The sequence below is a fragment of the Apteryx mantelli genome, chromosome 6, assembly GCF_036417845.1.
Source record: "Apteryx mantelli isolate bAptMan1 chromosome 6, bAptMan1.hap1, whole genome shotgun sequence".
Lineage (NCBI taxonomy): Eukaryota > Metazoa > Chordata > Aves > Apterygiformes > Apterygidae > Apteryx > Apteryx mantelli.
Window position 1 is genome coordinate 7,070,367 of NC_089983.1, and position 13,787 is coordinate 7,084,153.

General features: G+C 42.3%; 1 protein-coding gene across 1 annotated transcript in view; it reads right to left on the minus strand.

Moving 5' to 3' along the window:
* Positions 1 to 6,442: 6,442 nt before the first annotated feature.
* LOC136992338 (double-stranded RNA-specific editase 1-like) overlaps positions 6,443 to 13,787 on the minus strand; it is a 48,261-nt gene continuing 40,916 nt past the window's right edge. The window contains exons 8-9 of the mRNA XM_067298679.1: positions 7,919 to 8,097; positions 6,443 to 7,278 (exon numbers count right to left, since the gene is read on the minus strand). Of these exons, the coding sequence (XP_067154780.1) occupies positions 7,102 to 7,278; positions 7,919 to 8,097 (356 nt within the window). The 3' untranslated portion in view covers positions 6,443 to 7,101. The remainder of the gene's footprint in view (positions 7,279 to 7,918; positions 8,098 to 13,787) is intronic.

Consider the following 13,787-nt stretch of genomic DNA (forward strand, 5'->3'; position numbering starts at 1 on the left):
GCTCTATCGTCAAAAAACATATTTCTTGGGACGCGGAAACGTGGAGGAAGAGCACCACTTCAGCAGACTGCGTGCTTTGCATCTGCTCCTGGAGGGCTGGACCCAGCCGGGGCGGGGGGGTGCATGCATGGGTGTGAGCAGTCTCTGCACTGCCCTGGCTGGGTGCAGGGTGCAGCAAGCCCATCACTGCGCACCCTGGCCAGGGGCCCAGATCTGAGAAGGCATTTCCGTGGCTAGTTGACTGATTTGATGACAATGACAGAAACTTTCAGCTCTCCAGGCCTTTACCAGGGGCCACTTCAGCCAGGAGAATGGTCCCAGGTCTCTCCCGACAGGAGAAGATTTCAGCTTGCTGCTATTTAAAGCAGCAGTAATGGTTTCTGGACGCTGCCGCAGACAGAGCTGTCCTTTAAGCAGGACAGGATTTTGCACAGGATTTTGTGCCATCCGTTTCACCTAAGTATATATATTTTTTACTGACACTGATGATCTCAATATACAAAAACAATGGTGAAACTTAGCAATGATATAGCTCTTTATATTTTCAAATCTCTGTACAAACATTAATTAAACAAAGCAAGGTAGTATGCAAAACAGTCATTATTTAAGACTAATCAATTGATGGATTGTGCTTCAGCAGTGATACAGGGATATGTACACGTGGGCTGTAAGGAAAACAACATAGCAGAGGTGAAATGAGGTCTTCTCACGTTGATGAATGGAAAATAAAAAATATTAATGAAAGTATTTGACAGTGTTCTTTAATATCCTTACATCGGTTAGTAAAAGCTAATGTCTTCACACTATCACACAGTAAGATTGGGGGAAGAGTAACTGCTTAATGCAAATTATGTACAGCAATATATATATATATAAAAATATATAGTCACACACACACATTTGATCTTAAATCTGTTAAAGATGTATCAGCTGAACTACAACAAAAACAGTATTTGTATGACAATAAAGATATTAAAAACATAAAAAACACTGATGACCTAGACAGTAGATCTTTCTCTCTAAAGAACAGAAATTCTTTAAAATGTCGCATCTACCAAGGCCAGCTGGTCTCAATTTTTGCAGCAACATATTTCTTAAATCCTTTTTCCTAGAATAACAAAAGAAAACAAAATATAGCTACCCATAAAACTAATTTCTGCATGTGAAAATGCTATTGGCACAACTAACAGCCCGTGCATTAATAGGCAACAGTACGGAATTTCAATTGGAAAGGTTCTGAAAAACGCTGTATGTCTACATGATACAGGGAGAAACTCTGGTCCTATTTGGTCTCCGTCAGCTTTGACAGATTCAGGATTTCAACCATAATTCTTTTCTTTTTTTTTTTTTTAATCCCTGTAGATTTGCGCTGTCCTCATGACAACCAATTGAACAAAACCAGTGGAAGAAAAGGTTTGATCCGAAGCACCGTAACAGCTTAGGCACCTAATTCTAATCAAAATACTTAGGGAAAACTGGGCCTTAATTTTTATACGCCTATCTTTTATCCGCTGGCGTATGCTTTGGGGACAGGAACGCCTGCCAAATGGCAACGTATCACACCTCCTGCCGCCGTAGCACCCAACCTGCCTACCGCAGAGACCCCTGTAACCTTATTCCCCGTGGCGCAGACCAAAGTTTCTCGCAAATACTCCAGACCGTCTGCAAACGAACAGCAGTAAAGCCGACGCGTCCCAAAAGCACCAGTTTTATGGCACATGGACTGATCGACCAGACCTCGCACGTGCGATTGATGCCTACGCTGGGATGTTTCCAAAGAAGGTGGCGGCCGGGAAGTGTCTGCTGTTGAGCGGCAATTCCCTCCGCCCACGCGCCCGGGCTCTCGGCCACGAAGCCTCTGAAGGCAGAGAGCAGCAGGGAGCAGAAAGGCAACCGCCTGCGTGTGCTAACCCCATCCTATAAGGTCGTGTAGGAAGAGAAAGCAACCACCCTCTTTTACCTCTGTCAGAACCTCCTTCAGCAACACCTGCAACCCAATGGACCAAACCAGCTGCTAGGACAATTTTTGCCCCGTGCAAATGACCATCGACCCTGCAATAACTCGGCCCGTTACATGTGGAAGACGATTAGAATAAAGGTTGGGTTTAAACACGTAACGTTTTCAAAAGCACGCGACGGAACCGGGCGCTCGAATTTGCCCTGGCGGAAGCCTGCCGAGGCGCACGCTGCCCGCCGTCGTACAAAAGGCCGGAGGGTATAAAAGGCGCCGAGAGTCAGGTTTGCAGGAGCGGGCGCGCGGAGGGCACTGGCGCGGGGCTTGGCACGAGCTGCCAGCGTGCTGGGCCTCCTGGCTCAAAGGCCTGACGTTTAACGCCCCTTTTAAAATCCATTCAACGTCCTTTCCAAAAAATCTACGTTTGCAGGAGTTCTAGGCAACCTTCAGAGAAGTGTCAGTTCCTCTCAGAATGCACCAAGTAAAGATGAAGTATTTTAAACTCAGCTGAAATCACCTGGTATTTTATAATAGCCTTAAAAAAAAAATAATAAAAAACATGGCGATTCTGAGACAGGATAATGGATTTTTACACATTTTATTTCTACGGGTTCTTACGTTTTGAATAACGTTAAACATTTTTTCCTCTGATTATGCACCTGAACTGCAGCTCTTCTGCACTTTGAGTAAACTTGGGACTAATTTTCACGGTGGACATTTGACGACGACAAAACGCAAAGACTTCAAAGCACGGCTCCTCTGTAAGTGCAAGCCTTCAAAGCATAAAAGCTCAATTTAATGAATGGCGATAATGATTTTCACTATTTAGAAAACAACCAATATCAAAAAAAAAAAAAAAATCCACTTCAATTACATGTCGACCACAACTGAACAATTCTTAGAAAGACGAAAGTGGCTGGTTATTTTTGGAAAAGACAGCTTGGTTTCAAAAGGCGATGCTACTCTTCCATTAGACACCTGTGCTGCTTTCTGCAAACCAAGACGTGTATTCTACATTATCAGCGTTATTCAATAACCAGCATAAATTTTCATGGAGAGCGCACGATCAGCTTTTTTTTTTTTTCCTTTTATTTGGCTAAAAACAGCATTCTTAGAAACCACAGAATTGATCTGATTAAATGAAATACCAGTGACCCAGCTCTAAGTTCCTTGAACTTCAGCTGTGAATTATTTTAGCTTTCCATGAGGACATACGGAGTAATGACACGTAAAAATCTTCTACTCCTGAGTTTCCTAGGCGGTAATCATTACTGAAATGATTTCTCTAGCATGAGGGGAATACCAGACTTGTTAACTGTACAGAAAGCTCATTGCTGTACGTTTCTAAGCTGCACATACACACAGGCACAATTATCGTCACTAAATACATACAGGCGAGTGGGGACTGTGAGCGTGAGAAGTACGTGGACATTCATACAGTTATGGGACAAGCATTGCTAACAAACTTCTATAAATGGTACGCTTCACACACTAGAGATAGGAAATATTCTATAGTTATTATCAGGTCCTGAGTACAACCATAACCAGTATTTCAAGTGTTACCTTTAGGCCCCAATTTTCTTAAATGATCCTGCAGAATATATATATATAGATAGATCTCAAACGTCTATGTTTAAAATGTTCTATTTTACTAACCTACAAACTTTATTATAGCTACAATGTCATCTGGAGGAAAAAAAACACCTTAAATTATATTTCAAGTATTCGTTAACGTTAAAGTTGTCGCTCGTTATTTAAATTCTTTGAAGATCCTGAGACAAGCACTCATTTTCACGCAAAAGAAGAAACGAAAAGAACCCAAACAGCTCCCAGAACGGCATCGCGGGGTTTTTTTGCTCAGGTCAGTTTCCACCAGTTCGGCCTAGGCAGCAGGCAAGTGTTTCCAGGAAGACCGCTCGGCCTTCCCAAACGGTCTCGCACGGAAAGGCCGGCCACAAAACCCAGCAGCTGCTGGTAGCTAAAGCATCTTCTCCGTTGCAATCATCCAGAATTAAATACATCAATACTCATTCACGCACGGCGCTGGGGATTCGTGAGGAATACGGGAGCACCGGCAACCGCAACTGTGCCTGGCACGAGCCGTCGGGGCATGGAGTTAAACAAGCAGGGGACACGGCAGAGGCTGGTGGAGCGTGACCGCGTCGTGTCCTCGGAAGGATTAAGGACTTTTCTTGCAACTTCTTTTCACCGCGCAAAGGGAACAAGCAAGCGAGGGAAGCCAGGTAGTATTTTATTGACTCCCAAGAAGACAGATATGGAAGCATATGACCCTGGAAAACGTCTTTCTTGTTAAAATCCTGGAATTATAAACAAGAGAACTCATTCCTCATAAATAACCTGACACCACTCCTTCATCAAAAGATTTTGGCATGGAACAGATTTCCTTTACAGTTTAATTTCAATAGTTCATTTGAGCAGCTTAAAAAACTATGTCTATAATACTTAAATATATTGCTCATATTTGTGACTTCATAAAAAAAAATAGTTTGAGTTAATACTTTCCTGGTCCTTTTGAATGAGAACTTCAGAAAGATGGGTAAAAATAATTTGCTTGAAATTATCAAAAGACTTCATTTATCAATAGACTGAGTCCCTTAAAAATGTGTACTTCTTTTAAAAACAATAATAATCCCAAGAAAAATCTACACAGTGCGAGCAGCTTTCCCTCCGTCCTGCAACGATGTATGCACATGTTCAACTACAGCCACCAGAAGAATTTCTGCAGCGTTAATGACACTATTCACGGGACTGGACTTAAAGGCAAATACGTGAGGGTTGCAACATCTGACCAAATTAAATCACAATTGAATAACTTTTCGAGATACAGCCGGTCTAAGCCTCAGTCAGATGAGAGCAAAAGCCGTATCTGCATTCAGGAAGAGCTGCCCTTCTGCTCTGTGGGGGCTGCAGAGACCATGGGAGCACTCCCAGGCTTAATGCAGAAGTGGACCGGTTGGCTTAGGGTCCCAGAGCAGCTCATTTAACACGGTCTGTCTGATTATAGCTCGCAAAATTTGCTCCTCTGGCACAACGCAAAGCATCTGGGAAGGACAGTGACTTCTAGAAGCACCAGGGGTTTTTTTTCGGAGGGAACCCCTTGACAACGGACTGGCTTCCCTTCCTGCAGCAGTGCTCACTCTTCTCCCTAATAATGTCGCAAATGGTTAGACTGGGCCTTAATGCACTACTTCCAAGACACTAACCCAGAGGTTTAAACTAATGCACAGGTGATTTTCAGGCTCGATCTTTTTTTTTCCATTTGAAGGCTCTTTTTGCAAGGGTTCCTACTTGAGCAAAAACAAAGCAGCACATTTCCTAGGCATTCGTCATTGGCCAGAAGTGGTTTTACACTGAAGTCTGCAACACCCCAAGTAGTCACTAATCCCCCGGAGACACTTGGTTTGAGGTATGATAACTTCGGCTAGAGTTTCATGATACACGGACTTGGCAGTGAAGCTGGCTGAAGGGATCCCCGTGCTCTAGTTCGCTTCGTCCTCAGATGTGCCAGCACAACTCTACACCGGATCTGTGACCCAATGTGGGTCTAAAAAACAACCCTTACTTCTATTTTAGTACATGGACCACCTTGCTGATCCAGTCGAGGACGTGGCACAGGTGAGGGGTGGTGAAACGGGATGGAACGACAGGAACCAGTAGCGGGGAGCAGGGGTGCGGAAACACACTGATTCGGTTTTGTCACCCAAACTCCTGTACCATGAAACGTCACCTTAACTGTTCGCAAAAGGGGATCTTCGAGAGGCTTTTCAGAACGTGTACGTGCTGTTTGGATAGACATGAACCACATGATGTATGTGGACACATGCTACGTAAGCAAAGAAACAACACTGGGCAGTCTCCAACCCACTCCTAGATGCCACTTAGTAAAAAGTGTTTTTAAAAGTGCCGACAACACACCAGTCGATCTAACAGATCTTACAGTATTTCCCTCCTATCTTTCATTTTTATATGAAGCAGATGTGAAAGTGTCTACACCTTTGTGAAAAAAACACTTTTCTAAATAATTATCAGAGTGAATAAAAGCACATTTGAGAGTAACTTACCTAATTAGCTCATAAAGACCACCACATACGTAAAGGCCAAAGGCAATGAAACCTCAAAGGGACACAATAACTCCAGTGAAAAGAGATATAACTCACAAGAAAGAAGCTTTAACGAGTTTTTGCCCGTAGAAGAGCTTTTCATTTCCTTGAGGAGAGAGCAATTAATACTCAATGAGTAGATTGTTTTTGGCAATTCAGGTTTCGTGCTCTTAAAATGAGCAATTTTTTTTTGGAAGCTTCCACGTTACTGTTACAGTTACGATTATATTCTGATGAGCTCCTGGGATAAAGAAATCACCTAGTGCTAAACAGATTTCTGCACATTAGAGACTAAACTTCCTAACTTACAAATAACTGTTTGTTTCCAGTTTACAATGGTAAAAAAACAAAGACTTCACAATGTGTGTAAATGGGAGGTAAATGTATTTTTAAAAACAGAATAAAAAGCTGCATGTTAAAAACTGGGTCACAGACTAATAAATACATACATCAAAGACATGAAATTTTCAGCAGCTGGTTTTAAAGAGCAAGGAAGTGGGGAAAAACTAGCTGTCCAGACTCCATTCTGGCTTTGTGGTCTATATGGTAGAAATATCTGCAGTTCAAAAACAAGTTAATAGAGGAGTAGAATCAACTTTGTCATCTATTTTCTTTTTAAAAAATTAAGCTACTTCCTACTAAAAGTGTGGTGTAAAACCTAAAGCAACTTCCATTTTCTCATGCACTTGATGACATTGAATTAAAAAAAAATTATTATTTTAACCCAGAAAAAATGAGTCATCTTGTACTATAAGGACAGCCGTACTGCAAATTTTGTAGAGTAAAAGTATTTCTAGAAAGACACCAAAAATGACTTTCCCGTAACAAAATATAGAATTATGGATCTGATAATCATCGAGTTTCAATACTTAGGCAAAACAGAAACATCTACAAGTTAAGTTTCCGAAAAAAAAAAAAAAAAAGAGTAAAAAGATGTTTCGTCTGCTGTAGAGATGCCAGAAAGCGATGCTGGACACCAGGATTTCCAGAACAACCCCCTTTCCAAAGTGATGTGCAGTCTGTGGATTAGACAGCAAGAGAAAATTGATCCTGCTCTATCGGTTTCTCCACCCAGGCTCCGAGTCCTGCCTTCAGGAACGCTTTGAACAAACACTCTTTGGCAGTTTGATACTCGGTGGCTCCTTGCTTCGTTTCGTGGTACAGGTTAGGCTTGATGATCTTTGAGCGTAAGCTGGACGAAAGCTGCATGGATCGAAAAAGAGAAGAAAAGATGAGAGACTGAACTCTTAAACCAAACAGTTCAGGAGCAAAGCGGTTATTAAACCAGATATTTTTAAGCAAAGGCACGAACTATTAAACCTAACCTTCAGGAAGCGGAAGGAGGCAAAGCTGGCCCAGTAGGCAGAGCTGAAAGGAAAACAGCACTGCGTACTCTCCCTCCCAGCCATCCTTTTCCTGAACTATCAGCTTGCTTTGGCAGAAGAAGTCTAGACACCGAAAAAGCACTAACTGATGCTTCCTGGTATCTTGCCTTCCTAAGAAAGGACAGGGTGAAATCCCACTTCCACTAAAATCGAACCTGTTCAGATTATCTTTCCAAATAAATTAAAATGAGAAGGCAAGCTCAAAGGAGTTAACACCCTTTGTTTACTTAGTTATAACAAGAATTTTTAGATCCTTGCATAAATTTGGGACTAGACATTATAAAATTAAAGAATAAGCCAACCAAAGACTCTTTTCCACTACTACACAGACCAATACCTAACATCAGGTTGAGCTTATAACAGGCTCAGAAAGTGTTTTCCGAGCACAGAAAGCAGCACACACGAAGGTATTTCATTATGAATAAAACAGAAGTGGAAAATCTTGCACTTTTGAATACCTTTGCATGAATACGCATCCAGCGGCTGTACAAAGCATGCTTACAAAGGCGAGATGCACGACCCATTTCATCTTTGCCGGTTGTAGCATTAATAACTTCGAGACCAGTGTCTCCTACTGTCCAGTTTACACTGAAGTTTGGTGCTTTCCCTGGCTGGCGGGCTTCCGCATTGCTAATACCTGAAAGAGAAGAGTTATTTAATGACAACGATACATCTTAACTCTTGATTGTTCTTTTTATTGGGGAATAAGCCATACAGCAACGTTACTGAGATCTTCTTGCTAGGCAATCTTATAAGCAATTCTTTGCTTGTGAGAACCTTCTCCTACAGAATTTCAGCTGAATCCTAGGGGTTTCGCCATGCATATTGCATTCTCACCGGGGCTAAAACGCTCTCTTATTCGTTCTGCGATTCCTAACAGAGCATCGCCAGAGCTCTGGGAAAACATCCTCCCCTCGGGCCCAAGAGGGAGGGGATTATGGTGAGACCGGTAGCAAGGAGCCCCACGTGGAAAGTAATACTGGAGCCTTGCCCCATGCATCTCAGGAGGATCTGGCTTAGCTGATATGACAAACGAACGAATCAGTGGTCAACCCGCAGATAACTATGAAATAGAAATAAAGCTGCTCCGCTCCTGCACAAGAAACCACCGGTCTCAAAATGCATTCGGTAATGGCACTAGCCGAATATAGCAAAGAGCAGATTTAGCAAAGTTTTGCCAGCTGTAACTGTCTAAACATTCTCCTTTCCCTGCACTGCTGTAACAGTTTAGGTGTGTATTTAATACCTCATTTCCAAATGAGTAATGATCCCATCATCACAATTCTTGTAAAAATATGAATCCTGGTCACGCTTCAACGCATGTAATTACAATTCGGACAACAAATTCCCACTACAGCTTTAACTGGAGAAGTCATACTTATTTAGAAGCGCCCACAATGCGCTTTTTCACTTTCCTTCATAAAAATGGAGTTAGGCCTGTTGTTTTGCAAACCAAGACATGACCATGTCTACATTTCAGTAGCTTTAGAGTGATAGAGATGATATTAAATGCACTTCATTAAAGGCTACTGATCTATTGCTACAAAAGCCTGACTACCTTCAAAGTACAGTCTTGCAAATCAGGAAATGTAAAAACTAGGAAGTGGCAAAATTGAAGCACTTCACACAAACTTATTTCTTCCTCTCTCCCTGTGTTTACAGACATTCAGATGCACAGTGGTTACTACACATTAATTTTTTCCCGGTACCTCTAACTCATTCAGCCTTGCTTTTGAGATGCTGTATCCTACAAGAGGCTAAGAGCTCTACTTCCTCCACTGAGGAACAGGTAACAGCGTAGTCAACAAAGTCATCAGCGAGAGGCAAAGAAAGACTGGTCTTGCAGAGCGGGTTTTACGTCAGATCTGCTACAGCCTTTTTGTGTTCGATGCCAGGCTGTTCACCTAAACGCCCCTAAATTGTCAAGCTATGATGTGAGCCTCAGGGCCCAAAAGGCAAGCTGGCAACCAGCAACGGTCAATTCTTTCTTTATACCTTTATTTATTTTTGATCTCTCCTTACAGACCGCAAAGGAATGAGTACTTTTGGGGGGATCTGACCTATTTTGTCATTCCTCAGCACAGGATGTTTCTCATTTATGCTAGAGCACCTCCTTCTGCTTACCAGCTGTCCAGGGACTAGCACCTGACTAGCGCCCATGCTGCGGGTGCCCACGTTAGACAAAGCGAGCCCCAACCTCAGCATCCTGTGCAAAAAACTAAAATTAGCAGAAGATCGAATCTTTCAGCTTTAACCTGTCCATGCTACAACCATCTGCCCACTTAACACGCTCTGTGAAGCTTTGCCCATTAATACCTAAGATGCCCAGAAACAGTAATCTGCCAGACTCAAGTTTTAGGAGAGAATTCAGACTATTTTGCTCCGACGTGAAATTTTACAGCACCTCTCAAATACTACTTTATCTCTACCTACGGAGAAGCAAAGCAACTGCAAGTATAACCCAAGCATGAACAGAAGTCAGCTGCCTGGAGCAGGATGGATTTCCCCACGGCACTCCAGCGCCACGCAGTATATAGCCACCGTACAGTATCGAAGGCTCCTGAGAGGTGCTACCACCCATAGGCAACAGATCTCCCACGGATGCATCAGCAGAGCTCTCAGCACTTGCTCAGTGCTCTAAGACAGCTGCCAGGCTGAACTCCCGAGCTATTAGTATAGCAAGTGTTTTAGGTTATGCGCACTATGAAAAAGCTGTACAACACATTGGCTTTGATCCTGCATTCTGTCATTTAATCACAGACCCGGCAGATGTTATACAGGCTGCAAAATTGTTAATCTAAAATGTTACCTTTGACATGTCTCAGTTATCTCATTGGAAGAGAGCAGATAAACACATGGTTTTCTTCTTTCTAATAAATAATAAGCCCCATTTTTTACTTTAATGCAATTCTCATTTAAAGCCTCTTTCAAATTTATTTTCAGATTACGACAATCTCTGTTAGGTCCTAAACTTCGTAAAATTTAGTGAATTTATAAAAACTGAGCATAAGCACTGCAGCAGAATGCTTTTTTTGCTGATACCTGAAATACAATCTAATAAATGAGGCTACGCCAATCCAAGCCACATGACTGCAAGACTCGCTCACTCGACGCCAGCCTCGCCGCTGCGACACCTCCTCCAGGTCTATGGCCCGCTGACTGCATGCCCTGCTTGCCGGCTGTGAGGCTGAGCGAGGAGCTTACGGCCCCGCACGGCAGTAGCTCCCCAGCTGCAGCCTGGAAGGACCAGCACTGCGAGCGTGTGAGGTCTTCCTTAAATCCTGAATGACATCCTGGCTGGATACAATAAAACTCAGTTGCTTACTGTGCTCAATTCTTCCAAACAAACTAACATTTTGAAATATCAACCCTACCCAACTTCCTGATACTGTTTTATTTTTATTCTTGTTTTATGTCAGCCTGGTTAATATGACTGATACATAATAATGTGCTGAGTAAATAGAAAAAAAACCCTGCCGTTCACCATTTTCTTAAAAGGTAAGTTGAAAAAATGGAGAACCTGAACAAAGGTTTCCTGAAGAGATCTCTTCTGATTTCTTTCAGGAAAGAGGCATCCAGGAGCTGACATGCACCAAAGCAATCTACCTCATCCATGCGATGCCACAGATCTAACTCCCTTCATCTGCAAATGTGTGAACAAGACGAATGTGGGATCAACAAACTGATCAGCATAAGGAGGACGTTGTCATCGTGAACAGGGGAATCCATTCCAACTTCTAAATCCTCTTGCAAACAGCAATGAAGCCAGCAGACTAGGGACAGATGAAATTTGGAAACAGGAGAAGCTACCTTACCAACAGTCACCAAAAATACGGAGGCTCAACTGGGTAAGCACGTATCGAAGTCACCAGTGCACAGCCTCACAAATGTTTATCACATCTGAAATCAGAGCTACTAGCTCGACTGGCCCATGAAAAGGCCCACTGAAACACAAACAATTTTAGGGCCATCAGCATAAGAAAGATCCAACCTGAGAAAAAGGAACAAATGCTTCCGAGAAAAGTAACGTCAGAAAAGCAAACCCCCAAAATAAAGATTTTTCCACGCACTAAGATAGACTGGAACAGATATAAGCTCTCCCCCGCCAAAAAAGCCTCAATCTTGCTTTATATGAAAGGAAAAGAGCAGAGGAGGGAATTTCCATTCCCATTCACAACGTTCAAATTTTAATCTTGAATACTAAAAACACAGGTACCATCAAGAATATCACACAAGTAGTACTTGAGGAAGACCCAATAAGAACAGGATTTTCTGACAAGAGGAAAGCAGGAAGCACCTCAGCACAACTTCTGCTGTCGTTCTTAGTGGTCGGCAATGAACACGAGCATCGTAAGTCTCAGTTTGCAGTGATGCAAAACTCATTAAGCCACGAAAACTGGAGCTGATCATGCAAAACAAAACCCCTCCTGTGCCATTAAAGTCCAAATGCTGCAGAGCAAATAAACCCTGTTACTCTGTGAGTCACACAACAGAAGGCCTGCGCCTGAAAACCTAACAAATTACAAATTGCTGGTGTGCCCAAAAGGAATCCAAGCTCTTTAAGTGATTCTCAAAAAGCACAGAGATCTAGGCTCTTTCCATGAAGCTTGCATGGAACAGACCCATCTGTTTAAGACGGCATACTGATGATACTCTTAATTCAAAACCCATTTATCAAAACTACTGAGGCAAGGGGGTTAAAAAAATGCCACCATATTACAAGTGGGTCAGTTGTACTTTTTATTTAACTTAAAAATATCTCTATGATTACCTTGGCTTTTGTTTCGTACACTACTGAAGAAGTACAGTGATCAGATATCGTTCATGAAGTACTGCAAAAGACCTTTTTTCCCTTTATTATTTAAGGCCACTCTCTCCATTCCAGAAAGAAAAATGTTGCCTTAAGTTTTCCTTCAGTGAATGATTCCCTCCAAGACCAAGATATTTAGGCTGCATGCATCTCTTTCAGCAAATAATAGCTTACGCTTCCCCATAGGGCTTGCTCATGCTCCTTCCATACCGATGTGGTGAACACTGTAATGCTACAGAGGGGATTTGCAAAGAAGGACGAGGAAGCTGCACACTCAAGTACACATTACATTTCCATGGCACTTGTACAGTCACACTCCTTAGGTTACTTTGCTGTATTAACTTAAAAAAAAAAGTACATATATGGACTCAGAATTTCAGATATACTTAAATGACAACACCTTGTTCAGCTGCTTTGTTATCTGCATAAACCTTGCAGAGATGCCACAGGAGTCCCTGAAGGCGAATCACAGGCAGCCCAAACAGGGAATAAAGGTCATCTCAAAAGAAAAGCATCTGATAACACTTAAGGTGGATCATATCTTCTCCCTCAAAATCTAGATGTGATCAGGGCACAATAAGCTGGAACTAGTAATGGGAGAGAAAACTAGGGTAGAAAGGAAGATGTTTTATCCTCCTTTGAAAACTGGTGTAAGTAAGCTATTTCAAGGACACCGCTCAGAATTTATTTGTGGACATTACTACAAGCAGGTCTAACACATGAAAGCAGAGGTCACAGCATCCTCGTTCCAGTGCTTACATAAATAATCAAGCCTGCCAGTTCTCTGAGGACAGAACCCACAGACAAGTTTCATTAGAAAGGACACAGAGGGCTGAAAAACACAAATATGAATGGAAGGATTAGGTACCAAGGAAACTGCCAAAATCATGTTGAAGGATATATTAAAAAAAAAAGAAGGAAAAAAATTATGCAGACAGCAGTTCTTCAGAAGAGTGCTGATGCATGTTCATTGAAAAATCTTTATCAAGTCCTACGCTGGTGACTGACATCTTGTGTACAACCCTGTCCCGAATCACTCCCCATCCCCTCTAGTGCCACCCTGCCCCACCTAATGGAGGCGGCTTCTGAAGTTTGCGTGGCCAGGTCTGCAGGCTGAGAATCCTCTTCCCTTATAATTTATAAGCACTTCAGTCACTTACCATGACAAATGCTTCTTCTGCGCATCTTCCTAACAAAATATGAGATACAAAGAGTGACAGTGATTTCAGCAAAGAGGCAGCAGGGCTCCTTCCTCTGTGAAGCCAGCGTACAAAATTCAGAACAGGGTCATTCCTCAAAGAAGCTGCTCAGTTTCCCTGAATATTAGTGAAATAAGATCCTGTCAAACTTCTAAGATGTACCTACACACTTTGGGATCCAATGTGAGAATACAGCCTGATTGTCCAATCAGAGCCCATAAATACTTTGGGGGTATAATAAAGTGTTCCTACAATATATTTGAGCAGCATATTCTTGCTTTCAACCAGTCCCTTTTGTCTGTTGGACAAGATCTGACT